Genomic DNA, 25,939 nt, shown 5'->3' on the forward strand with positions numbered 1-25,939 from the left:
CCCATGCACCAGAGTTGAACGCTCTACCACTGAGGAGGAAGTCAACGGAATCAATGACTAACATAAGTGACTAAACACTTGAAGAACGCCTGATGACCGCAGTATGTGTCCATAAGCATCAAATGAATAACAACTGAATTAAAACAATACAGTGAATGGCTGTATTGCTCTGTTTAATGAGGTTGCAATGACGGGTTGAATTGTTGTAAATTGCTGCAAGCGTCGGACGAAGTTGAGAATACCAGACTCGCTCATGAAATTAAACCTGTATACATTAGATGTTGACGTTCATAAACTACTAAATGCCGCCATACATAGACATGTGAAAGCTTATGATGCAAAAGTTTCTAACAACGAAATAGAACAACGCTATGTTCAAGAATTTCGAACAATGGCATAGAACAAATTGTGTATTCTCAAAATAATATGTAATTTATCTCAGTTGCTAAACGGAGAATGAACAAATGACACTCATGAAGCCTAAAAGAAATAGTCTCTACGAATGTTAGAAAAATGAACAAATGAAATAAGTGGAGTATTCAGCCATGCAGGGACCAGGGATGAACATATACATTTTGAATATCTTAGGGAGACGTCCTACCTTTCCTGATGTTTACATACAGGATATTCGGAAACAACACTAAAATTTTTGGAAATAAATTCTTAGGAGAGCATGAAAGCAAGTGTTGACCAACATAGGTGCACAATTACATAATTTGGGAGTTATATCCCGCCGAAAACTGATCGGAACGATATATATAAAGGCCATGGCTCGATAATGATCCCTGTGAATATTGGAATGAGAGTCCGTTTTCAGTTCCTGTCCTATCATGTTTCGTTTTCAGAATATCACAAGTCATAATTCTTCTTCTATCCGGTCGCTGCCCCTGTACCACATTCACTGTTGTATTAATACAATTTACGATTGAAATTATTACTAACTTCTTTTATCCGACGTTTACCCAATTGCTTTCAATGTTGTGCTCGTTCTTATTATCATCCAACCAATTTTCGGTGAATTATAACTCGCAAATGACACGTTTGTGCACCTATGTTGGTGCTGTTTACTGAAAACCATGTGCATATCATGGTAAAACGGCCTAACGTAATTGCATGGGTTACTTCATTAATATATTGTCTCTTTCTTCACTGACTTTGTTTAAATTTATCATTATGCTAAATAGTATACATTTAAAATTATTGCCTTTAGAAAATCGTAAAATTGAAACTTCCGAGTGTTACACAAATTACATATTATTTGTGAACAAACTGCACACACTTAAATGATAGAATATAATACTAAGTTTTGTTATTATTACAATATCTTAATCAGACATAATAAAGCTTGTCATGTAACTGATGAAGATATTGCCATTGTATTGAATTGTTATATATTATGTACTACCTTTTATTAAGTGTGTTTAACTTGATTACAGTTGTATTAGTCTAAATATGTGTAGAAGTTCAAATAGTCGTTTTATAAAATAGTGTCTCTTGAGACAAGACCCATCGATTATATTATTTATTTATTTATTTATTTATTTATTCCCTAGAAACTAAGAGAAGATAGCTTATAAACTGATAATTCTTGTATACAGTTTTGTGAAGCTGTATGCACCTTTCTTTCGTTACCTTGAAGGACAAAAGTTTTCAATTTTTAACACATTAATGCGACTTCCGTCAAGTGTCGCCACTGAAAGAAAAACTTACACTTGTACATCGATAACTCGAACTTGAATTAATTAATAACTCGAATTTTTTCCCATTCCGTTGGACTCTTCGTAACACTCAATATTTAAATAAACTCTATAAGTGTAATGTTTAAAAGTCACAACCTCGATAAGTCGAATTTTAAGGGTTTTATATTTAAAAACCTCAGTAACTCGAACTTTCGTGTTTGCAAACATCTACAAGTCGAAGTTTATCTGTAATTCGAACTTAACTTGATGTGACCTTAGTATCTCGAGGCTATAACTCTAAGTTTTTACGTAATTGTAATTCTTGCTAGTCCAGTCCTTGTTGCTAATGTGTACGGTAATTGTGTTTTTACTCATGTCTAGACATGAAAACTTCCCCTCTAAAACAACATATGTACAATATTTTATTTCTGCTAGTCTTCAAGTCTTCAAGTTATAGCTACTTTCAATGACGAACATGGAACCTCGGTATCTCGAATTTATGTTGTAGCCATCTTGATAATTCGAACTTGAATACTTGAAATTCGAACTTTGAATACTTGAAAACTCGATAATTCGAAATTTTTGGCCAAAATTTTCTGAAATCAGAATTCCGGAAAATATATTTTCCGGAATCGGAAATTTCACTTTCTTGATTTCAAAATATTAATAATAATAATAATAATAATAATAATAATAATAATAATAATAATAATAATAATAATAATAATAATAATAATAATAATCCAGAACTCGGAAAAATCCGCAAGTTAGAAAAATTCTGAAATCCAAAAATAACCTTAATTTCGGAAAAAAATCCGAAATTCGGTAAAATCCAGAATTTAGAAAATTTCGGATTTTTTTCCACAAATCAAGAATGTTTCTGATTTTACTTTCCGGATTTCGGAAAGTAAAAATTCCGGAATTGACCATCCCTAGTTCCACTGTATATACATTTAAAAGTTATCGAAGGTATTCATGAAATTCTGGGAAACAAGAAATAAAAAAAAGTGTGTAGCTAAAGCAACAACACTCTTGATATCACAGTCGTTAAAAAATATTCTTTTATTGCTCTAAACGCTAAACATTACCAAAAAAGAAAAGGAAAGAAAAGAAAACCTCGTTTTTGTTTGCTGGAAAACAACCAAGTATGTAGCTTGTTTGTCGACATATTTATGAATTTTACTCCTGTTCCTTCAGTTTATATTTCTTCAAGAGGAACAACAACAAAATAATACAAAACAAAAGTCAGTCTTACCATAACAACCAAAACGTAAAACAAAAGTCATGAAGAAAGAAAGAACTAAAATTCTCCCTTCCGTTTTCAAATAACAGTATTTTATTATATGTTTATTGACAATGTTTTATGGATTGTTTGCTGAGAATCAGTCCATTTTGTACCCGGAACAAATATGTGCATACGACATTGCAGAGATCTAAAGCAATCCGTGTTGCAAATCTTTGAAATATATGACTCTTAATCTAGTGACAGTACAGGTTGCAGAGAGACCAACAACAGATAATACAGGTATAAAAAGAGAAAATAAAATAGTTAGAGTAGCGTTTCTCAAACTGTGCTTCGTGAACTACAAGTGGACTTCGAGGACTATCCTTCTGAAACTCTTACATTTAATATAAGTGAACTGACACACAATCATAGTCATACGTCTTGCAATAAAATTAGAAAAATAAACACACTGCTGAACAAGACTGCACTTATTTAATATAAAAACACATTTAGAAGTGACGTTTCGATCTTCTAGCCAAGATCCTCATTAGACGTACACTGAGTGATACAAAATACTACTCAACTATATATACAAAAACCATCTCCCTATCTGCTCTCTCATTGGCCCGTTCAAACAGCCAATTAGAAGCGTGGAAATCTATCTGAACTGACTTATGGGAAAACATAACATTCTACCAGAAAGAAACAACTAGGAACAAACAATCCTTGAATACATTAATTCAGATACATTTTTCTGTATTTATCAATCATATTTCTCCATTCTTTATTGGCTGTTTGAACGGGCCAATGAGAGAGCAGATAGGTTTGTGTATATATACTTTAGTAGTTTTTTGTAATACTCAGTGTAGGTATGATGAGAATCTTGGCTAGAAGATCGAAACGTCACGTGTAAATATGTTTTTATATTAAATAAGTGCAATCTTGTTCAGCACTATGTTTATTTTTTTTTTAATATTAGTGAAGAAAAGACAAAACTTAAAAATTAAGTAGGATTAAGATTTTTAGATTTATGGGCCTTTCGGCGTCTATGGCCATGTTAAAGCGTCATGTATAACTGATGACGTCTCTTGGCGATCACACTATTCAAGGAAAGGGAAGTAAGAAGGCAGTATGGGAACTGTATGTTAAGTACCATCCCTTCATTTCCTTGGTGTGAATGAGGAAAATCCAGGAAAACCTCACTCAGGATGACTGCACTGAAAAAAACGTTTTACAATTTTTGGACCATGTGTCCTCACCGAGAATCGAACCCAGGACTGCTCGCACCAAAAGCGAGAGAGTTAGCTACTACACTACGCAGGGCCACTTAAATATTAAGTGAATCATGTATTACACTATAGTTAAGAATCTAACAATATATTAAACAATTTAATAAGGAGAATATTATTTTATTCTAACGGCTTATATAGAATATTATCATAAAATATTAATAAGATCTTCAGTTAATACAAAATTAATATATATAGTATACAGATGGTTATCAAAATAATGCGAACAGCTTAAAGAGTGCAACTTACCAAACTAATATGGCTTTGGACCAAATTCAACTGTCACAATAGCTCTAATTAGACACGTAATGGAATACTTCAGTTTAACGTCCCACGATTATGCCCTTTAGGCTAAGGAGAATGATGATTAAGGCAAGTGAATAATGATGGAAGAATTGGTAGAATGAGAATATTTGAGGAAACGGAAGTACACTGAGAAAATCCACCAAAACACTGTTTCCCATTACAAACGTATTTGGTGCGAGGGTCGAACTATTGACCCCATACACCAGAAGCAAGCACTCTACCACTGAGCCACCGCCCCTACGACATGTCAGGGAGTTATAGAGGCCATGGCAGATAGAGCATTATACCCCTCGGCCTGTAGTGTATAACTGAGTTCCGTGAGAAAGGATAAAGACGGAATTCTGTATCGGATTCGTATCTCCGAAACGAACCATGCATGTTCGCTTATGTTCAGGTCTGGATATAAGGTTGACCAGGAAGTGTTCATTCCGATATTTCTCGAACAATGTGCAACAGCTCCACCAGCATAAGCGTCATTCCTGGAAACAACGTTTGAACCACAGGATGCGCATGTCCTTCTAAAATGGTGACATCATCTCGGGGAGTAAAGTCAGCCGAGGACTCACCGAAAACCATGATATTGCGACCTATATCATCACAGAGAAACCAACATGTTTCACGGTTGGGCGGAGACTCAGCGGGTCATACGTTTCCATACATAAATATATCCCGCGGTTTGAAATATAGTGAATGATGACTCATCTGACCATTTCAGACGTTTGTAGTCATCAGTGGTCCATGTTGCATGTTCGCGGCAACGTTGAAATCGTGCTAAGGTGATACAATCCCTTATCAGCTGTTTCACCCGTGCAACTCGATTCCGTGCGTCGATGTCATGTAACTTGTCAAGGACTATGATTGTCAACAGAGGCTGTGTGTGGGAGTTGTTGTTTGAATTCCACTGCAGTCGCACGACGTTTCTGAGTGACAATCCGCTTTAATGCTCGACAATACCTGCCTCAGATGATTTCCTCCGATCACTGTTCGTCTTCAACGATGTGATTTTACCGTGAGTTTTGAAAGTCGTCATAACCTTGGACATTGGCCCTCCTGGAACATCAAACACATCTGCCATATTCATCACGCTAGCACCGCATAACAGAGTTGAATTGTGAGTTTACTTGGAGTTTAACGTCCTGTTCAGCAGCGAGGCTATATGAATCGTGGACCTACTGATTAACGTGGAATCTGAACTACATGAGCCCCGCCGGGAATCAAACCCAGGTGTCCCACATCAAAGGCGCGTACGCTAACCGCTTAGCCATGAAGAAGCTCATCGCATAACCGAGCGCTAACAATTTGCTCTCTTTGGAAAGCAGAGAGGTAGGTTATTTTATACTATCACAATCCGCTAGTTCACTGCATACTGTCATTCTACTGTACTGTGTAGTACGGAAATTTCCCGATCACACTGCCCCATCAACAGTCCAGTGCAATAGTCATGGCCTGAGCTAGACGTAGACACATTTCCAAATCCAGGTGTTGCCATAATTCTGATACGCATTTGTAATATTCAATTAACACCAATATGAAAATAACGGAATATTCATTAATAGTATGGGAAAACGAGAAAGTTCTTGCCGGTCTGACGTCCCATTAATCATGCGCTCACAGAGAGGAAGCGAAATAATCCACGTACCTGTCAAACGATGAGAAGTTAGTCTGACAATCGGCCTTCAGTAATACAGGCACGTAGCGCTCACACAGAAGTCATAGCTCGTCCAGTGTCGAAGAGAATTGGTGCTATCACAGCAGCTTGTTCGGTGTTGGTTGTTCTATGACTTTAAAGTGGATCTGTCAATTGTCGTATCAAGTTGCCGCATATACCAACCATTTGGGGAGAATGCCGTGAACGAACGCACCACCAGACATTGGTACCAGAAATTCCGTTCGGGAGATTGAGCCTTTCGAATGAACTTCGCAGTGGTTAACCATATACAGTAGAGCGTCGATTATCCGAAGTAATTGGGGGACATGGTGTTCGGAAAACTGGTTTGTTCGGATAATCGAACTGTACATGTTTATTTGCCATGCGCGGAGCGGCACGCCTCAACTCTAAGCTGGCGCAGCTGTTGCTGTGAACAGCTTTGATACTGCCGCTACTTCTACAGCCAGTGCCAAACCGACAGAAGTGTGCTGATTGTTGAAACACAGCGACTGGCGGCTTGGCCGGTCAGCAGCGCCTTATGAAGGCCCCATTAGAAGCAATGTTCCGCCAGCGGTGGCTCAGTGCGGCGACTACTGTGGGAAACTTGGTTTGGGAGTGAGGGGAATGATGGACGGTAGGGTGGGAGAGTAACAGGTGCGAGCGAGTACACAGTTCGGTTAAGCGGTCGTTCGGTTGACCGACGGTCGGATAATCGACGCTCTACTGTATGTTGAATAACGAGGTCCGGAAAGCAGCCATCGAGGATGACAGTGGTTTAATGTGTGATGAACGTGTAGAAAGGTTCCATGTTTCCGCTAAAATAGTCAAACTGCAGCTGTATAGGGCAGGGAAGTTGCAACTTGGTACCTCACACATTGTCGGCAGCAACAAGGAACAATGAGTGATATCCTGTTTATCTTTGCTCATTCGACACCTGAACACACCCATATTTGATCGCATGTTTACTCGTGACGAAAAGTGGATCCTTTATGACACTCTCAATCGTAGAAAAGATTGGTTATCGCCACGTGATGCTGTTCCTCACACTTCAAGATAACCTTGCACCCACGAAAGGTTATGGTTTTTGCATTATGGAATTGCCGACAAGTGGTGCATTACGAGCTCCTTCCATCTAATCAGACAATCACTGCTCATGTCTACTCAGCAGTTCCAAAGGGTGCACTGCGCACTGTCGCGGAAAGAGCGGATATTGATAAATCGCAAGGGTGTGCCGGTCCTGCACAACAATGTCAAGCGTATCTAACCTACACCCCAACTTTATGGTTAACAATAATTTCGTTTGAGGATCATCTTAGCCTTTGCCTGTTAATACCGTCTCCATTATACCACAGTTCGATTGACCGTTATATACTGATATCACTAGCATAAGCTACTGTGTTCTAATAAAAGGAAAATTCCAAGTGGTGAATTTCGACATGTTCTCTAAAGATTTATTGAACGTACAAATAAATAAATAAATAAATAAAGGATGATGAACTGTTAAAAAATGAAATGAAATCTTTTGAGTGTTACGTCCCGCGATTGTACTGTGTAGACTAAAGAACATAGTAATGACGAGAAATGAATGAAATGGTAGAATGAAGAAAGTAGAAGGAAAGGAGATAACCCGAGAAAATCCACGCACACGTTGTTGTCCATGCACCAGAAAGATTACTTAGCGCAAGCTGGGACCAAATCAGGAATCCCTACGCACCAGAGGTGAATACTCTACCACTGTGAGACACCGTGGCACAGGAACTGTTAAAAGACACAAAGTATTTATTAAAATAGAATTAAAATAAAATTAGATTACATACTTGATTTCTGTGATTTGACTTTTAGCGGCCTTTTCAGCACCGGGGCTATTAGAGATGAGACCTTACACCTTAACGTGGGATCTGAACCTCGTAAGCTCCCACTAGGAATTGAAGTATACTTTTGTGTGTTTTATGCATTGTTTTAACGAAACTAACTAAGTTTCCAATTTGAAAATATTCTTCATTACTATGTGAAACCATAAAAGTGTCCGTTATACTCCTAGTAACAAGAAAGCTTTCGGCTAGTTGGCGCGTGCTTGCCTTTTGATTTTCTACGCTTGCACTTGAATCTCGTACTTTCATACAATCTGCCTTTTGTTGTACTTGCAAGCGATGCTTTAGAGCCTTTGCAGAGCGTCATAGCATCACTGGCCGTTCATTGGATATTTACTTGACTTGACTTGTAAAATGCTTGCGTGAAATTTGAATGGAACACTGACTGCAAAGTTGTCCCCATAGAACTTCATTACTGGAATCCAGCTTGCGGAATGCTTGCATTTTTTCCAATCAATTTAGATACAAGCTCGGTAGACTTGCAATTCAAGCTTAGAGTAAGTGGTTTGCACGCTATCAATGCTGCTAGGGACGTAAATTATAAATATTACATATCTTCCTTTTCTTCTGTCTGAAAAATCTTTCAATTCTAGGTTCTACGTTAATATAATGAGCACCGTTCTTAGTGACCTCGGTGTCGTATCAGGATGCATTCAAAAAAGTCTCAAACTATAACACTGTTGTTATCTATATGACAGTTCAGTGACAAATTTGAATTGTATTTATATCAACGTTTGAATAAGTAAATTAAATGATCTGAAATCTTTGAGTTTTACGATCCACTATTATGCCGGCTAGATTATAGAAAACGGTGATGATGAGAAATGAATGAAAATGGTGGAATGAAGAAAGGAAGTCATGGGGACGGTGATGATGGAAAACGGTGATGATCAGAAATGAATGAAAATGGTGGGAGGAAACGGAAGAACCCTGAGAAATCCTAAGTACACGGTGTTTGTCTACCACAAAGTATACTTAGCGCGACTTGGCATCTAACCATGGACCCTACGCACCAGAGTTGAACGCTCTACTACTGAGCCACCGCGGCCCCGAGTTTTCTCTGATGCAGTCGAAAGTAAGAAAGGCGACACAAACAGTAAATTGAACGTAGAGATAAGAACAAAAACTGATAAAGGAATTGTTGGGATGGAAGTACCGGTAAACAGTGCCGAAAGAAAGAAAAATATATAATAATTTAAGAAGTTAATAGCTTTGCTCTTAACGGAGATTTACTTTCTTTGGATAATGGATTATCTCTAGAAGCATGACTAAATTTTAACTTTCCTTCTTTTCCTGACAACCTCTATAAACTCGAAAGCGAGGAATATTATTAACTTATTTCATCATCATTATTTCCTCAGTTAAGTCTATTACTAACGTGTCTCCAATTTTCTATACCTAAAAAAAAAGAAGGAAAAAAGTTCAAAATCCAATTACAGAATGGTTGAGTGCGTATGAGAGTTTAGAATTTCTAAGAAAATTGGAATCGAAAAGTTTTAATTCCTGGAAATTCTAAAGTCACTCTTACTGAATCTTATAACTTTTCATTGGTCCAAATATTCAATTAAATGCTTATAAAGTGTCTTTGTGAAGAACGTAGTACCGAGCATAAGCTGGAATTATCATGAAATACAATTGCAGAATTCATTGGAATATATATATATTAGCTGAACCTGCGCTCTCTACACAGCGCATCATTCACATACGAGCATGAATCTTCTTGTTATTCCCCACATCTGTATATGTCCCTTTACAGACCCAAGTGAAAGACGTCTTTATAAAAATTGGCCAAGAGATACCATAAAGGGGAGATTTTGTCGATTACTTTTTCAACGTCTCGCACCGTTTGCAAATTTTGAGCTTCCTTCCGGTTGGAGTATTTAATTCATGTATGATCAGTATTTTCTTTCTTGTTGCATATAGTATGTAATAAACAAATACATTACACGCACAATTAATTATAATGTCAGTGATATATGGTGTTCATTGGGGAAAACACTCCAAACAATAAAGATTCAACTTAGAGTGGAGAAATGGTAATCCTTCATTTTTCATTATTATTTGGCCATGAAACATATGCAACTCATATAGACAATAATGTGGTGTTGGAGTATAATGCTTAGGATATGATGGTTTAGTCTTTTAAATCTAATTTCAACACTTAAAAATATAATAAAGAAATAATGGCCACGTTTTTTAAATATTCAATTAGAACTGGGAAATCTACATAAAATTTGCAATCGATCAGTGGAAACGTAATCTTTCTAGAACCTGTAGTTTCCGAGATCTCATTGTCGAAAGGATTGGCCACAAACATATAAACGTCCACAAACGTATATTTTAAAAGAACTCCAGAGATGGCAGAACAATTCATTTGCAATTGATTTTAGAAAAGGCCTATTAAAATATAAAGGCTTTGCACAATAAAAAAAAGAACTTTATGAAAAAAGAATAAACTTTATGAAAAAAGATCTGTTTAAATTATTTATTTAAAGTACATATATTTGTCTATGTTAAACATGAAATCACAAATAACTGTAAATCAAAGATTTGAAATCCAAAGTTATAGGTTGGAGCTCAGGCGCTTTTGTTGCTATTGTAGCATTTATATATATATATATATATATATATATATATATATATATATAGGAAGATAGATAGATAGGATGTTTCAAAAATTATCTCCAACGATTCGGAAGTAATTGCTGACACCAAGATAAGACAAAAAGTATAGACCAACCTGGTTACAGAAATTTGTAATTGAAAACTCGCTGTAGAAAACAATGTAAGTGCCACCTCTTGCAGTTGTTTCACTTATTTAATTTCTTTAACACGTTTATGTTTTAGTTAGATTTTCATTCATAACTTCACTTCGTTATATGCTAAGTTGTATTTCTAAGCAATATTATTTTCTATTTAGTGACGTTTGAGAATAATTTACTATGTTTAGTCTCTACTGTTACAGTAACTATTGTTTTTGGCACTTAGATGGTTTTCTATAGTGAGTCTTCAATTTCGGAGTTATAGGCTGCCGAAAACATGAAAAAAATGAACTTTAAAGTGTCTTATTTTTGGTGTCAGGAATAACTTCCTAAATGTTGTCAGTATAGTTCTGAAACACCCTATATATATATATATATATATATATATATATATATATATATATATATATATATATATATATATATATGTGTGTGTGTGTGTGTGTGTGTGTGTGTGTGTTACTTTTTTCTTGGTAACTACTGACCGGATCTGAAGAAATTCCGTCGTCAAATAGTCCATTGGCTAACATAAGTAATAAACATCGCTATATTTGGTAGCCGGGCTAGAACAGAGACAAACGTGTGGCTTGACAATAGAAGCTACGTTTCGCTGCTTTCTACTCCGGAAGCTTCTGAATTCAATTCACACCAGCTTGTTTATAAAGTATTACCTTGACTTAGTAGACGTATTCGTTCAAGAAAGTTACTTGTATTATAAAACCTTTGTATTCACAATCGAATTCTTTGATATAAAATATTGGAGATCTAATTAATTCATTCCACATCCCCGGAAATATTAACCTTTCTAATGCTGACTTGTTAGTGCTGCTACTTTGGCTAATGAGTTCTAAAAAGTCATTCTAGATGACACCGTACAATTGCCAGACCTCCATATTATTTAACACTACATCGATAACGTTGTATGTATCATTGGCAATCTGTGCCTATTTTCAGAAAGGAATCAGAGGCGAATTATGTGAGCAGTGAGTTGTTGTCACTATAGCAATGATATAAATAATTGTACATATACGGAGACATCTTAACGAGTAAAGAAGTGTGTATAAAGGTCTATATATATTTTATTATATGTGCAGAAAAGTTAATTATATATACTTATCTTGGTCAAATATTAAAAACCAATTAAGAAAGTGATAAAACGCGTTGAGTTATTTAGAAGATTAACTTATAATACGAACCAGGCCCTTATAACACCTGTGGTCAAAATTCAAAGGAAATATCTTTCTCGATTTTTATTGACAGAGTCGAATGCTGAACTGCATGGACAATGCGTACCCATTCATGACCTTTGGGTAAAGTTATACAAAAAATTTTTCTTCCTTTCCTTCTACTGCTTCTACGGGATGGAAGAAACAAAACAAACACGTTGTTTCAATCTGGAGATACCACATGGTAAATAAAGTTTCATATCTGGCTTCCCTTTTCAAAAAACAAACCTGTTCGGTTTTTGCAGTGAACGATAAAGTGGATAGTGCACCAATGAGCTACTTACTCACATACACACACATACACAGCAGTTCTGCTTGCTCAGTGACGTTTAAAACAGGGTTGCAGGTGCTCTTTTTACTGCAAATGTGCCTGAGGTTGCAGATAACTCTGTTTTTGCCGCTAACCCTGATTTGACTCTGAGTGAGGGAAATTGATTACTAAATTCGGCATAAACACGCTGTTCTATGAAGGATGGAGGGTGATTCGAGATAGGAAAACTGAAACGTAAAGACTAAAATAGAAAAATTTCAGTATAACCGTACCTTTATACAGGGCTATAGTCGAGGGTACACGATGGTACATACCGTATACCCTCTGCTTAACTTTAGTCATTAGAGTGTACATTCCGCTTCAAAGCTTATAGTACTTTCTACCTTTGCTTCGTTTATATTTATTCATTTAATCGGGACATAACTCCAATGATAAAGGAACTATATCACATTTTTATCTTATATTCTTATTTCGATTAATGGTACTAGTGTAATGCTTGTAAAAAGTTCTAGAGTTGTCATAAGACTGAAACAGAAATACCCTCAACTGTTTACATGGCACTGTTCAAACCATAGACGTCTATTATCAGTGTCTGACGTTGTCAATGATATCCGGGGTACTGATCACTTTAACGCTTTTATGAACAAATTTATGCAGTTTTTTTTCTGAGATAAGTATCATATCTATTCCCTGTTCAGCGTAAGCTCTAAACTCAGATAAACAAAATATTTGTATCCTTCCGCTTGTCACAATTACGATTGGCTAGTAATGTATCATTCCCACTCTCCACGGGGAGGAGCAAATTATACACGTGCTTTTTTACAATACTGTCTCGTGTTGTCCAGATACTTACAGCAGCAGCAGAAAAGAAAGAAAAAAACTCGAAAGATTAAAAAATATATATATTTGAATTTCGCTGGTAAAGAATTGCTACTTAATGAGTAAAGGTTTACATTGTTGGTGTTTCACCACAACACTCGCGGAACCGGGATTCATTACAGCCATCTTTCAGACTTTAAAAGCAGAACACGCCTTCACACTTGAATTGGCGCCATAATTACTGCGCATGCTTAGTGTTTATTTCTATTGTTTTATTAACCACACTCGATTGCAGTATTATTAGATAATCCGCATTATATGTTTGTCATTTTTAATAATATAGCAGTTTTATATGGAGCTTCATAGTAAAAGTAATCACAATATCATATGAACTATTTTGCGGAGGAGTACAAGCGTCGGTACGCCAACAGCAAATAAGCGAGATTTGGTTTCACGTGACTTTGTTTATCTCAGTTTAGAGCTTAGGTCGAACAGGGAATAGTTACTTGTATGGTTTTCAATGAACGTACAAGTGATTATGCCGTTTACAGCACTTTGATATTTCAGTCCGTTTCGGAGATATGGGAAATATTGCTGAAGTTTGCAACACTGCTCAAATCACGTAATTTGAGAACTTGTTGTAAGTACAACTACTAAAAGCTATTGTTATAATGCTATAAACGAAAATGAATACAACAATCATTTTAAATATTTGTCATAAATACGACATTTGCAAACAAGGTTGCGAACTGTATTTTTATCATATCCCCGGAACGGATTGAGATACCAAAGTGCTGTAAACGGCAAAATAATTTACACATTCAGTACAAACCATAGAGGTAACTAGATATGACACCATATTTTCGAAATAAAGCATTTCAAAACAATTCAAATTCTCAAGCCCTGGTAACTTCGTTCCTATTAATTCGAAAAAAGGCATACCATGACCATGATATGCAACGCTAAGGTACTTTCGATGTGCATTATCTCCGTTATGCTCTGTGTGTGATAGAGGCTTCCAAACTTTGGATGTTTGTGATACTATAACATTCCTAGTTTGCAACACTGAATAATAAAAGTGGTATTTTAAGATTTCGTTTAACATGTTGATTTGAAATATGTATTAATTTGACGCAGTATCATTAAAACAACAACAACAACAACATAACTTTATATTGAGTTGGTAACACTGTTTGTTGGGTGTTTCCGTTTAATACATACTGTACAAATATGTCACTCTCCTTATAGTTGATTCGTGCAAAGTTTCACTTCCCTCTCTTCTTTGGTTTATCCATTATAGCGGATGATCAAGATAAATTGTCTACCCTGTATATGCAACTCTCCCCTATATAACCAAGGATGCTGTCAAAAAAAATCGTAGAAAGCAAGAGTGCCGTGAAAAGAAAAATGTGGAAAACACTTGTATAGCACATGAGACGGCATCAAAGCTATACCAGATCTAACACTAACACTATGCGAATTCTGGATAGTGAAAGTGAACAAATATCGAAAAAGTTATTAAGGTAATATGCTAAATTCAAGATGACAGGAAAGAGGATGAGAAATTGTTTTTTACTGAAATGAAGGAAGGAATAATAAAAAATATAAAAATAAAAGAATAAGAAAATTATATGTATAAAAAGAGCTAGAAGATAAAATTATATATATATACGACTAAGTAAAGAGTAAATGCCTCCTCTATTCCGTTTGAGAGAACTTCTAATCCGGAAAGCAAAGACGCTGTCCTTTGCATTTTCTCCTATTTGTCTTATGCGTATAAGCAGACATTTTAATTCTTAGAAAGCTCACCGGAAGAGAAAGTTCTTCCCCCTTCCGGTTAAAGATATAACAAAAGGAGCTACGTCATCAAAAGCTTACATTCTCGAAATTTATTATGTCTTACACTCACCTTAGTAAATTCCTTCTCTTTTAAGTAGCCTGGGTCCAAAATGCAAAAAAACTTCTCTGTAAACAGTTAGTGGTACTTTTCTTTTTAAGCCAAAAAATTTGTACAAAATGAACGTTTCCTTATTCTTGTGAAATGGTAAATAATGTCTTTGATAGAATAAACCAAAAGATTATCGCCGGAGAAGTAAAATTCTAACACTAAATCCTATCTTGCGCCAATATAAATCTCTTGTGGCTGTTAAGCAAATCCTTTTATTGATGTCGGAGGTTTTCAGTACCTTACAAGTAAAATCTAGTTCGGAATGCTCCAGAGCATTGCCAGAACGAATTTAAAAAGAATTATTTGTCTTATTAACTTCTACAGGCTTTATACCAAAAGTACTTTATTATTATCAAGGATGTTATAAAATAGAGGATCTGCCCATACAGCAAAATCGTGAAGCCATACGTCACAGCTTCGCCACACCTACTCTGCCCACTCCGCGCCACTAAGATCGCAATGTTTTGAGCCAACAATCATGGTGGAAACGAGAGTAGCCAATCAGACTTGCCGGATCAGACGATGCTCGGTTGTTTTTTGGCTTCATTGAGTTCATATGTTGAAGATACGTATGGGCAGATCCTCTATTTTATAACATCCTTGATTATTATAGTAATTAAACAATTCTTGTAATATCTGTATGGCTATCCAGTAATAATTTTCTTGACTACTAAATTTATTCCACATGTTTTGTTTAAGAATTCTGTTAAAACGTGCTCACGATATGTTGTTTTACGAAGACACATGCTAAAAATGGAGAGCTCAAAATGAAAAAGATTCGTAAAGTATAATCTCTCTGTGGCTTACGGTTCCCAAGATATGGCTCCTTAGATTCCCGAAATCGAACCTATTTTGACCAATATCTCAGAAACGGTAAGAGTGACGCGAAAAATTCCACCACTTTCTCAGATAGTTTTTGACGCTGTATCGAGTGGAGAGCTCAACATTGAAAAATTCGCAAATAACAGACACATATACACACAGAGACAGAGATTTCAGTAACGAACATTTTAAGCTCGTTGAAAATATCAGCAACTAATTAAGACAATTCTGAAGCAACCAAGAAAACTCATGCTAGGCCTATTATCAGAAATGTAGAACAACTGAAGGACATTTCGTTGATGAATGCATAAATAACTATAGGATAGTCCACATAAAAGAGGTTCGGATGGGTAATACTAAAGACTTACAAATAATTGCGTGTAATTCTCTGAGTAATTATTTGTTGGCCGCGGTGGCTCAGTGGTGCCGGTGGGTGTAGCCGAGCGGTCTGAGGCGTTAGGCTGATGATAGTTAGGTGAAGCCCATTGGGGGTTCGAGTCCCTCTGTAGTAGCAAGGGTGGAATTTTAACTGTCCTCGATGTTTCTGTGTTCGTGTCCCTGTCGTGTCTAGTAGTCCTGAAAAGTGGTTGTAGTCGAAAATAATTCAGGAAGTTTTTTTTTTTAAAAAAAAAAAGTGGTAGAGCGTTCACCTCTGGTGCTTGGGGTCCCGGGTTCGATTCCAGATCCCGCCAAGTGAACTTTGTGGTGGACAAACACCGTGTGCGTGGGTTTTCTCAGGGTTCTCCCGTTTCCTCCCACTTTCTTCATTCCACCATTTCATTCATTTCTCATAATCACCGTCTCCTTTAGTCTAACCGGCATAACCGTGGGACGTAAAATTCAAAGATTTCATTTCATTTTTTCTGAGTAATTCTCGTTGATACTGGTGCCGTCCGATCAGCAGTTTTTTTGATACCTTGCGGGACCTCTTTCTGTCTATGTGCAGTTACTTAGCTGGAATTCCTTGCCTGTACAGTTCTCTAGTTTAAGAAAAGAGAATCACATTGATAAGATGGTACAGCACTAAGTTTTGGTAGTAAAATAATCTGTGCTCACAGGTCAATAAGGAACACACAAGAGGTTTCGTTCACTGCTAAGTATCCAATAGGGATGCGCACGAGACGAGTCGAGAGAGGATTTTCCTGACAAAATTCGAGTCAGTACACGGCTCTTCCAATAGAAAAATATACTTTTATCGAGTCGAGACATCACTTTTACAGCATATTTTCGAGACGAGACAGCCACAAATCTTGTCTCGTGCGCATCCGTAGTATCCAGGAAGGCAGTACATCGAAACGTGATGCAAAAAAGACTTGGAACTGTGGCGAATGCGAGTAAGCAATAACCAAATATTGTTTGAACAAAGGATGTCCTTAATTACATTCAGCAGCTGATAACACGAAGCCCGCAGAAGTCAACCTGGAACCTACTGCAATAGATCAGTGTGTCATGAATAACGTGTCATCGTGGGCTGAAGTCTCTAAAACTGAAACCATAGCTATAACATGTTTTCAGGAACTTAAGTCTTCATCCCTGCGAAATTAAAATACCGCTAATTTTACAGTAATTATGTGATATCTTCAAATAGACAAAAGGTAATCGAAATGTGGAACAAGAGCGCCCTAGACAATATTATTTTACATGAGAAACAGTTATCACGACTCATTTATATGCTTTCGATTTCGAGCCATTTTGAAAATCGGCATTTATTTTCGCGTTTCTAAACAGCTGAAAACGGAAAGCCGCTAGGTGACTTGTGATAACGGTACCTCACGCAAAATAATATTGTCTAGGGCGCTCTTGTTCCATATTTCAATTATCTTCTTATCTATTTGAAGATATCACATAATTACTGTAAAATTAACGGTATTTTAATTTCGCCGGGATGAAAACTCTTAAGGAGCCGAACACTGGTAAACTGGTTGCGTATTGTGATTGGTTACTGACCATGATTAGGAAGGGACATTTGGATTCTCTTCTGTACTCTATGTCTGACGAAGTGTGGTTCGCTTTATCGGGTTAGGTGAATCACAGAATACAAGGCACTGGTCTAATGATAATTCACATACCTTGTATGAAACCTTGCACACCCGAAAATTTGGTGTTCGGCGCTCAGCTTCAGGGGCATGTGTCGTGAGTCCAATGTTTTTTGAATCAACCAGTGAATAGTGGAGTAAATAATGACTTCTTGCATCAGTTTTACGACGATCTGACACTGAAAGGATGTGTTAGAAATCAAAAGATCTACACTTTAGAGGAATGAAACCTTTTTATTTCCAGCTATTCACTTTTATTTCCACAAAAGAACGTAACACAAGAAAAAATAGCTTCTACAAGCACCATGCGGTCACAACTTTCTAGTCCTTCTTCTTCTTCTAGCAGCTGAACTGTAAACAAGGCACAAAGTTGCCAGCTCCTATTCCCAACATCCTCCCACCTTGAGTCACGTAAGGGAACTAGTGACTCAACCATCCCATCATTAAAACTGTGGATTACAATACGTAAAAAGAGACAATCTTTTGGGAGGTTTCACAGCTCTTCCAGTTCTAGTAGTGATAATTTGAGATTCCTTTTCACCTTCACATTGATCAGTTTCACTTCTCGGTTCTCGTACCACCAGTCTTCTCTTAAGTACATTCTGTTCAACAGCTTCTTCTGACCTGATTTCCAAAGGGAAGATACGTTGAAGAGGTCTCACCATCATCCCCGCGCCGGTCTTTAGTCTCACCAGACGAACTTTTCCATCACGGCCAGGTATAAGTTCCACAACACGTGCTAGGGGCCATTCCAACCGCTTTAAGTTGTCGTTTCCCACTAGAACAACCTCTCCTACTTCTATCTTCTTACAATTTACTCTGGTTCTCCAATGTTGAACCAACTGTCCCAAATATTCCTTTCGAAACCTGCTGCGTAAAATCTTCCGTATATCCTGAATGTATTTCAGTCTTCTTCGTAGACTCCCCGCTTCTATGACATCAATGTCAGGTACTCCAATTTCAGCATTCTGTTGTAGGAACATTAGAGGAGTTAAAGGCACAAAATCAGAACTTTCTTCCGAAACGTATGTCAAAGGACGGGAATTTATAACTGCTTCACAGTCACAAAGAATTGTGTTAAATTCTTCATAAGTCAGGGAAGCTCTTCCAAGTACTCTTCTCAACAACTGTTTCATTAGTCTAATCAGACGTTCCCACCAGCCGCCCCACCAAGGTGATGTGGGAGGAATAAATTTCCATTTGATACGCTTTGTAGTGGTGTACGCTTCTATCTTCTCCCACTCGAGTTTGTCTAACAAGCTCTCTGCACCGACAAAATTGGTACCATTATCACAGTAGATTACTGATGGACGTCCTCTTCTAGCGACGAATCTCCGCAACGCTTGAAGGAAATCGGCCGTTGACAATCCAGATACTAATTCTAGATGTACCGCTCTATACACTGCACATGTGAAGATACAAATCCATGCTTTCTTGCCATCTCTTAGTATTACTGGACCGCCATATCCAATCCTGTGACTTCAAAGATTGCTGATTCCTTAACTCTATCTTCTGGTAAGGCCACGGGACAGGTCTCCATCTTCTTGGCGTTGTATCTTCTACAGACGACACACCTTCTAACAACGGATCGAACGCCTTGCCTTCCTCTTATAATCCAGTACCTTTCTCTGAGAAGACTCATCAGACCCTGCACTCCAACGTGACAAGATTCTACATGTTTGTCATGAATCAACCGCTTGACCACAGGATGTGTATTTGGTAATACAACAGGATACCGAAACACTTCTGAATCTGAAAGCTCTACAATTTTCGTCTTCAGCCTAATGATCTGATCTTTGTCTTCAAATGGGCATAGTGACTTCAACTTTTGGTCTTCTACGCCGTCGAATGACTCTTTCTGAACGAGTTTAAGGACTGTTTTCTCAGCAGCTGTCACTTCTTCCACCGATAATTCTCCTTGTCTCCTCTTCTTTCCATTACGACAATTGAAGATGAATCTCTTGATCCAACCAACCATGCGGATTATCTGTTCATATTTTGAAAAACGGCGGTAGTACCAATCACGGTTTTCTTCTTTGGCATTAATCATTACAGATACAATGTTTTTTCTTCTTTCTTCTGAGATTATTTCTTCTTGATAAGTGTACTTCTGCTCCGGCCACTCTTCTATTGGTCGTCTTAACCAGTCTGGGACCCTCCCACTATTTTGACGCAACTAACTGTTCAGGTGAACATCCTCGTGAGGGCAGATCAGCTGGATTCATGGTTCCTGGAACAAATCTCCAACACTCGTTGCCTGAATTGCTTAATCTTCTTATTTCTTGTATTCGATTCCACACAAAGGTATTCCATGGCATATCCCGCTTAATCCATGCTAAAACGGTGGTAGAATCTGTCCAGAAATAAATTGGTACATCTTCAACATCCAATGTTTCTCTCACTGTAGTAGCTAACCTTGCGCCAATTGTAGTTGCCAGTAATTCCAGTCGAGGAATGGTTAACTTCTTCATCGGAGCAACCCTGCATTTCGCCTGTATTAATTGCACCTTCACTTGTCCTTTTTCTTCAGTTCTGAGAAAGACAGCCGTAGCATACGATCTCTCACTAGCATCGCAGAATGCATGTAGGCTCCAATTCTTACAATCTCCAGCAGCCCATCTTGGAAAGACAAGTCTCTTTAAATGAGGCAACTCTTTGATCCATTGTAGGAATTTCTTCTCAACTTCCTTTGGTACCGCTTCGTCCCAATTTACCTTCGATGACCATACTTGTTGTAAAAGAATTTTCGGGCTTAGCGTTACTGGACACGTGACACCAATAGGATCAAATATTCTGTTAGCAAATGACAAAATTATTCTCTTCGTGACAACCGCAGGTTTTGTATCCTCAAAACATTCTGGTCGTAATTCCAACACATCTGAAACAGTTTCCCATTGTAAGCCAAGTACAGGAACTCTATTCTCTTCTAGTGTGTTTTCTAAAGAGGTATGCTCCCACCCTCGAAGTTCGAATTTTGCTTCCGCCATTAAGTTCGTGGCTTCTTCTCTAAACTGACGAAGCTCATCTTCATTTTTGACACTAGTGACACAATTATCTACATAAAAACTATTCAATAACTTCAAAATGACTTCCTTAGCATAACTACTCTGACCCTCATTACACTTTTGTAGTGCTCGCCTAAGATGATGCTCTATTACGGCTCCCAACAGGAAAGGACTGCAACTCACGCCAAACACTACTCTTTTGTGACGATATATTTTTATACCACCTTCTCCACTTATCCAAAGAAATCGTAAATAGTCTCGGTCTCTCTTACATAGGGAAATTTGTAGAAACGCCTTCTTAATGTCAGACACAACTCCCAACTTGTTCAATCTAAAACGTGTCAGAATCGCTGGAATAATTTCTATCAAATTGATTCCTTTCTCTAAACACTGATTTAAAGATGGATGATTTTTCTCTCTCGCTGAGGCATCAAATACTGGACGGATCTTCGTCGTACTACTAGTCATCTTAACAACATGACGATGAGGTAAGTAGTAGCCTTTCTTCTCTATCTCTTCCGCAGGAACTTCCTCTACGATGTCTTCATCTTCCCACTCTTTCAAAACCTTCTCGTACATTTCGTAGTAGTTTTCAGCCTTCAATCTAACAACTACATTCTTCAGTCTTCTTTTACAGGTATCTATGTTGTTGGGGAGAGGTGGATGTTCCATTAGCCAAGGCATTTTTACTTCATACCTCCCGTCAGCGTTAATGGTCGTTGTCTGGTTAAAATATTCCATTACTTCCTGTTGCGCCTCCATTTTCGTTTTCTTTTCCGCTAGATCGGTTATGCCTAAAACATCCAATTTCCACAAGTCTGAAACATGTGTTGATTTGCAAAACATCGTTGTGACTTGCATTGTAGAAAACCTAACAGAATCCTTCCTGTTTATTTTTCCCATTAAAATCCAGCCGAGCAATGTCTCCATAGCAATCAGGCCAACTTTCAAAGCAATTCTCTTACCTGTGAAAAGTTTACCGGCAATGTCCGCTCCTATTAAAATTGCGATTGGGCCAGGTTGATTATCGGATATTTCTATACCCATTTCCCGTAACTCTGATAACCAAGGACCATCTATGATTGATGTAACACTATTACAAATAACATCCTGATTCAGTGCTTCAAAATTACATGCATAATCACCATTGAGGTTGGTTAGCCTAACTCGAAAACAGTCATGTTCACATGGTTCTGAAAATACACCTCCAAAAAGAGCGTGCGCTACAGTTTCTTTTCGTAATACTTCATAGTTCATTTCCCGCGCTAAGCTAGTACAGATATAAGATCGCTGTGAACCAGTGTCTATAATCGCCCTGACGTTCTTTTCTGAATTCCGCCCTCTCACTTTTACTACCAATGTTTGTAAAAATGTTTCGGAATGTTCATTGTTTGTCAGTGTGTTTTCGATAACATGCTTCACATGAGTCTGTTTATCACCGTTACTTGACGCATTCTTAGATTTATTTCTGCCACTACACATAACACTAACGTGACGCCCCTTGCATGCACTACAAGTCAACTTAGCATAGCATTTTGAACTCTTGTGCGAATTCTTAAGGCACAGAAAACAGCATCCCTTTCCCTTCAAAATGTTTATTTTTTCCTCGTATGTCCAATTACAGGCTTTTACACAGTTTTCACTTGCGTGCGATTGATCACAAAAAATGCACTTTGCACTATTTTTACAATTAACTAATTCAGCGGCAGTTGGTACAAAATCGGAACGATTACTGCGTTCTTTCTTTTTCTTCCCCACATTACTGGTGTCTTGTATATCAAACCCGGACACAGCAAGAGCTATTCTTTCTTCATTTTCTACTTCTTTCCGCAAAAATGACATAAAGTCTTCCAAACGTTTTTCTAAAGTTGCGTCTGCACTGTTTGTACTGTCCCTCTGCCACGTACGCAATAGTTCAGCAGGTAAGCATGACTCCACAAGGGGATACAGCATGGCAGCACATTTATCTGTTGTGACACCTAAAGTACTTAAAGCGCGAAGTTGAGATTCCAACTTGTCATACAGGTCTATCAATTCTAGATTACCATTGTTACTTAGATTATGAAACACTAGCTTTAAAAGTTCACGAACATATACCTCTACTAACATATCGTCACGTCCAAAACGCGCTTTCAAACCCTGAATAACCTTCGGGTAGTTATCTTCACACAGAGGAAAACTTTCTACGAACTGACGTGCACGTGTGTTCGGTACAATAGCTTGAATGAGATATTGGAATTTGTCTACATTAGGAATCCGTTTATCTTCGTCTATGCGCACAAACTGTGACCAAAACGGAAGCCAGTTTTTCAAATTACCATCAAATTTCTTAATTTCCACTTCTGGGAGTTTAAAGTTTCTTTCACTACTCGTGCTACCACTACTCTCGTTCGTTTTACACGCATGCAACGCAGCCTCAACCTTGTTTTTAATTTGGTAGAATTTTAAAGAATACTTATCTGCTTGCTCCGTTTCTTCTAGTAGTTCTTTCTCGCTCCAATTATCTTCTATTGCTGATGTCATTATCTTCTCATCTATCTCCTTCATTTTCATGTATTTCTCTTCTAACACTTGAAATGTACCACTAATATCACTTTCGTTTTTAAGTTCTGCGCTACACAGTTCCGAACAGTTCGTATGCAACCTAGTGAATGCTGCTCTCAAGATTTTACGCTGTTTTTTCATTTCCTCCATGGTCTATTGTGTCCTGTCACGGTCGCCAGTTGTTAGAAATCAAAAGATCTACACTTTAGAGGAATGAAACCTTTTTATTTCCAGCTATTCACTTTTATTTCCACAAAAGAACGTAACACAAGAAAAAAAATAGCTTCTACAAGCACCATGCGGTCACAACTTTCTAGTCCTTCTTCTTCTTCTAGCAGCTGAACTGTAAACAAGGCACAAAGTTGCCAGCTCCTATTCCCAACAGGATGATTATACTCCTACTTCCAATAAGATGGAGCCACATACCTAACTTCGAATGCATCCTTGGTGCTGTGACTCCCCTCTTATTTCCCCGAACTTGTCCTCCTGTGACTTTTATTGAAAAATTTCAGCTGACCTCTTGGAATTTTATGATAGGTGGGCTCTTGGAGCACACAGGTTATTACATTTGATGCACCCTATGACACTCCTGTATCTCACTGTGACATTCCTTATGTTTAATTATTTCATCTTCCGCTTGATTACCCTTCACCTGTCTAACTAACAATATCACTGTGTTGTGGCGTCTAACTTGCACCTCATCTTTCATCTCATCACACATACATTTTGATAGATAATAATGTACGTACAATAAATAACGATTCTTGATCAATTGGTGAATAAAAATCCCAATTATGAATGAATAAAGGCAATGAATAAATAAATGAAATTAAACCTCTTTGTCTATCCAATTTATCCTTTATTCCCCTTACGCATGACTCCACTCCCAAGAGAAGGTATTCCCTTCTACGGGTTCTTGCATTGTGAAAAAAAAAATAAATAAAAAATCCGCTTGATTCTGATTTACAAGTAATAGACCTTTTATCTTTAACACCCGGTAGGATACCGTATATAGACTAGAGCTCTGCATGGGCTCGGGTCAAGTCCGCGGGCTTAGACCGGACTCGGGCCTACAAACTATATGTCACTTCGGACTATGGCCGGGCTTGGGCCGTAAATTTTTAAGTATACAACCATAGTTCTCGGTCCTGAGTTTGTAAATATATTATACAACGATACTTATTGGACCGTTCATTGTGGAGAATTTTTAAAGCCCAACTGCAAAATGAAACCTGTAATTGCTGTACATAAAAATACAATTTTGCATTAATTATTAAGTTTCTGTAATTCAGGCTTATTTGATTACTACACGAGCTCGGGCCGCGCTTGGCCCTCAATATTAAAACATATTTCGGACTAAGATCGGTCCTCCCATCATAAAATTCAAGGGCCGAGCCAGGCTCGGGCTAAAAATTCTAGCTCGTGCAGATCTCTAATATAGGCTAGAAATTGCTTTAGTTATGTTTGGATATGATCTGTTTATAGATAAGAATTTCTGGATAGAACTGAACACAAATAAACTAGCAACACCTCTGGTATAAAGCCTGAATGGATTCTAAAGGTTAAGAACCAAGCCATCTGCAATGTAGAGTACCACATCTGGAGACTCCAGGGCGTTGCGGATGGGAAACCGTGTAAGATGATTCTATTGTGTGACTGATTGAAAAAGAAAGAAAAAAAAGAAAAAAATAATATCATCCACAGATTGGATATTCTCTTTTTTATTTTATATTTTTGATTTTCACAGCTGCAGCAGGGATCTCAAGAGCTTCTTCATTACCCGTGGCATTGGGTTGGCGTTGTAATGCTCTGTGCCATTCGGCCTTAAGGGACGCTTTTACGATGTTAGCAGCCAGATTCCACTCCTACTCCTCTCAACAAACCTGGTTGTTCTGGAAATCGATTTCTTGAGTTCTTTGCTGGAGGCTCGAAGATTCCTCCAGGACAATGAACATAGTGAGAAGTAGCACCATTTTCGCAAGTCGACTCTTAAATAAGGGTTGCCAATGTTGCATTGATAACGAAAATCTCATTTTATTGGAAAAAATAATTATTTATGTTTTCAATACGTCATAAAAATGAATAACATATTTATCTCATTATCTTTCTTAGCGTATGCAACACTATAATTTCCTAGGATATTTAGTTCAACTCTATAATTTATTGACACTAAAATTTCCTAGTATATTTGATTCCACACTATAATTTATTGACACTATAATTTGCTAGTATATTTGGTTCAACACTATAATTTATTGACACTAGTTTTCTAGTATATTTGGTTCAACACTATAATTTATTGACACTAGTTTTCTAGTATATTTGGTTCAACACTATAATTTATTGACACTATAGTTTTCTAGTATATTTGGTTCAACACTATGATTTATTGACACTATAGTTTGCTAGTATATTTCGTTCAATATTATGATTTATTGACACTATAGTTTTCTAGTATATTTGGTTCAACATTATGATTTATTGACAC

At 37.4% G+C, this 25,939-nt stretch overlaps 3 protein-coding genes across 3 annotated transcripts; all 3 read right to left on the minus strand.

The window, feature by feature from the left end:
• Positions 1–18,345: 18,345 nt before the first annotated feature.
• On the minus strand, positions 18,346–19,038 carry LOC145671774 (uncharacterized). The gene has a single exon (XM_081740980.1). It carries the CDS (start codon positions 19,036–19,038, stop codon positions 18,346–18,348), a length of 693 nt encoding a protein of 230 aa, XP_081597106.1.
• A 314-nt stretch (positions 19,039–19,352) lies between these two features.
• On the minus strand, positions 19,353–19,952 carry LOC145671775 (uncharacterized). The gene has a single exon (XM_081740981.1). It carries the CDS (start codon positions 19,950–19,952, stop codon positions 19,353–19,355), a length of 600 nt encoding a protein of 199 aa, XP_081597107.1.
• Positions 19,953–20,064: 112 nt separating this feature from the next.
• Positions 20,065–23,601, minus strand: LOC145671776 (uncharacterized). Its single transcript, XM_081740982.1, has one exon. The coding sequence runs from the start codon at positions 23,599–23,601 to the stop codon at positions 20,065–20,067; it is 3,537 nt and encodes a 1,178-aa protein (XP_081597108.1).
• Between the last annotated feature and the right edge of the window lie 2,338 nt (positions 23,602–25,939).

This window comes from Thermobia domestica, chromosome 15 (genome assembly GCF_964235325.1).
Source record: "Thermobia domestica chromosome 15, izTheDome1.hap1.1, whole genome shotgun sequence".
Lineage (NCBI taxonomy): Eukaryota > Metazoa > Arthropoda > Insecta > Zygentoma > Lepismatidae > Thermobia > Thermobia domestica.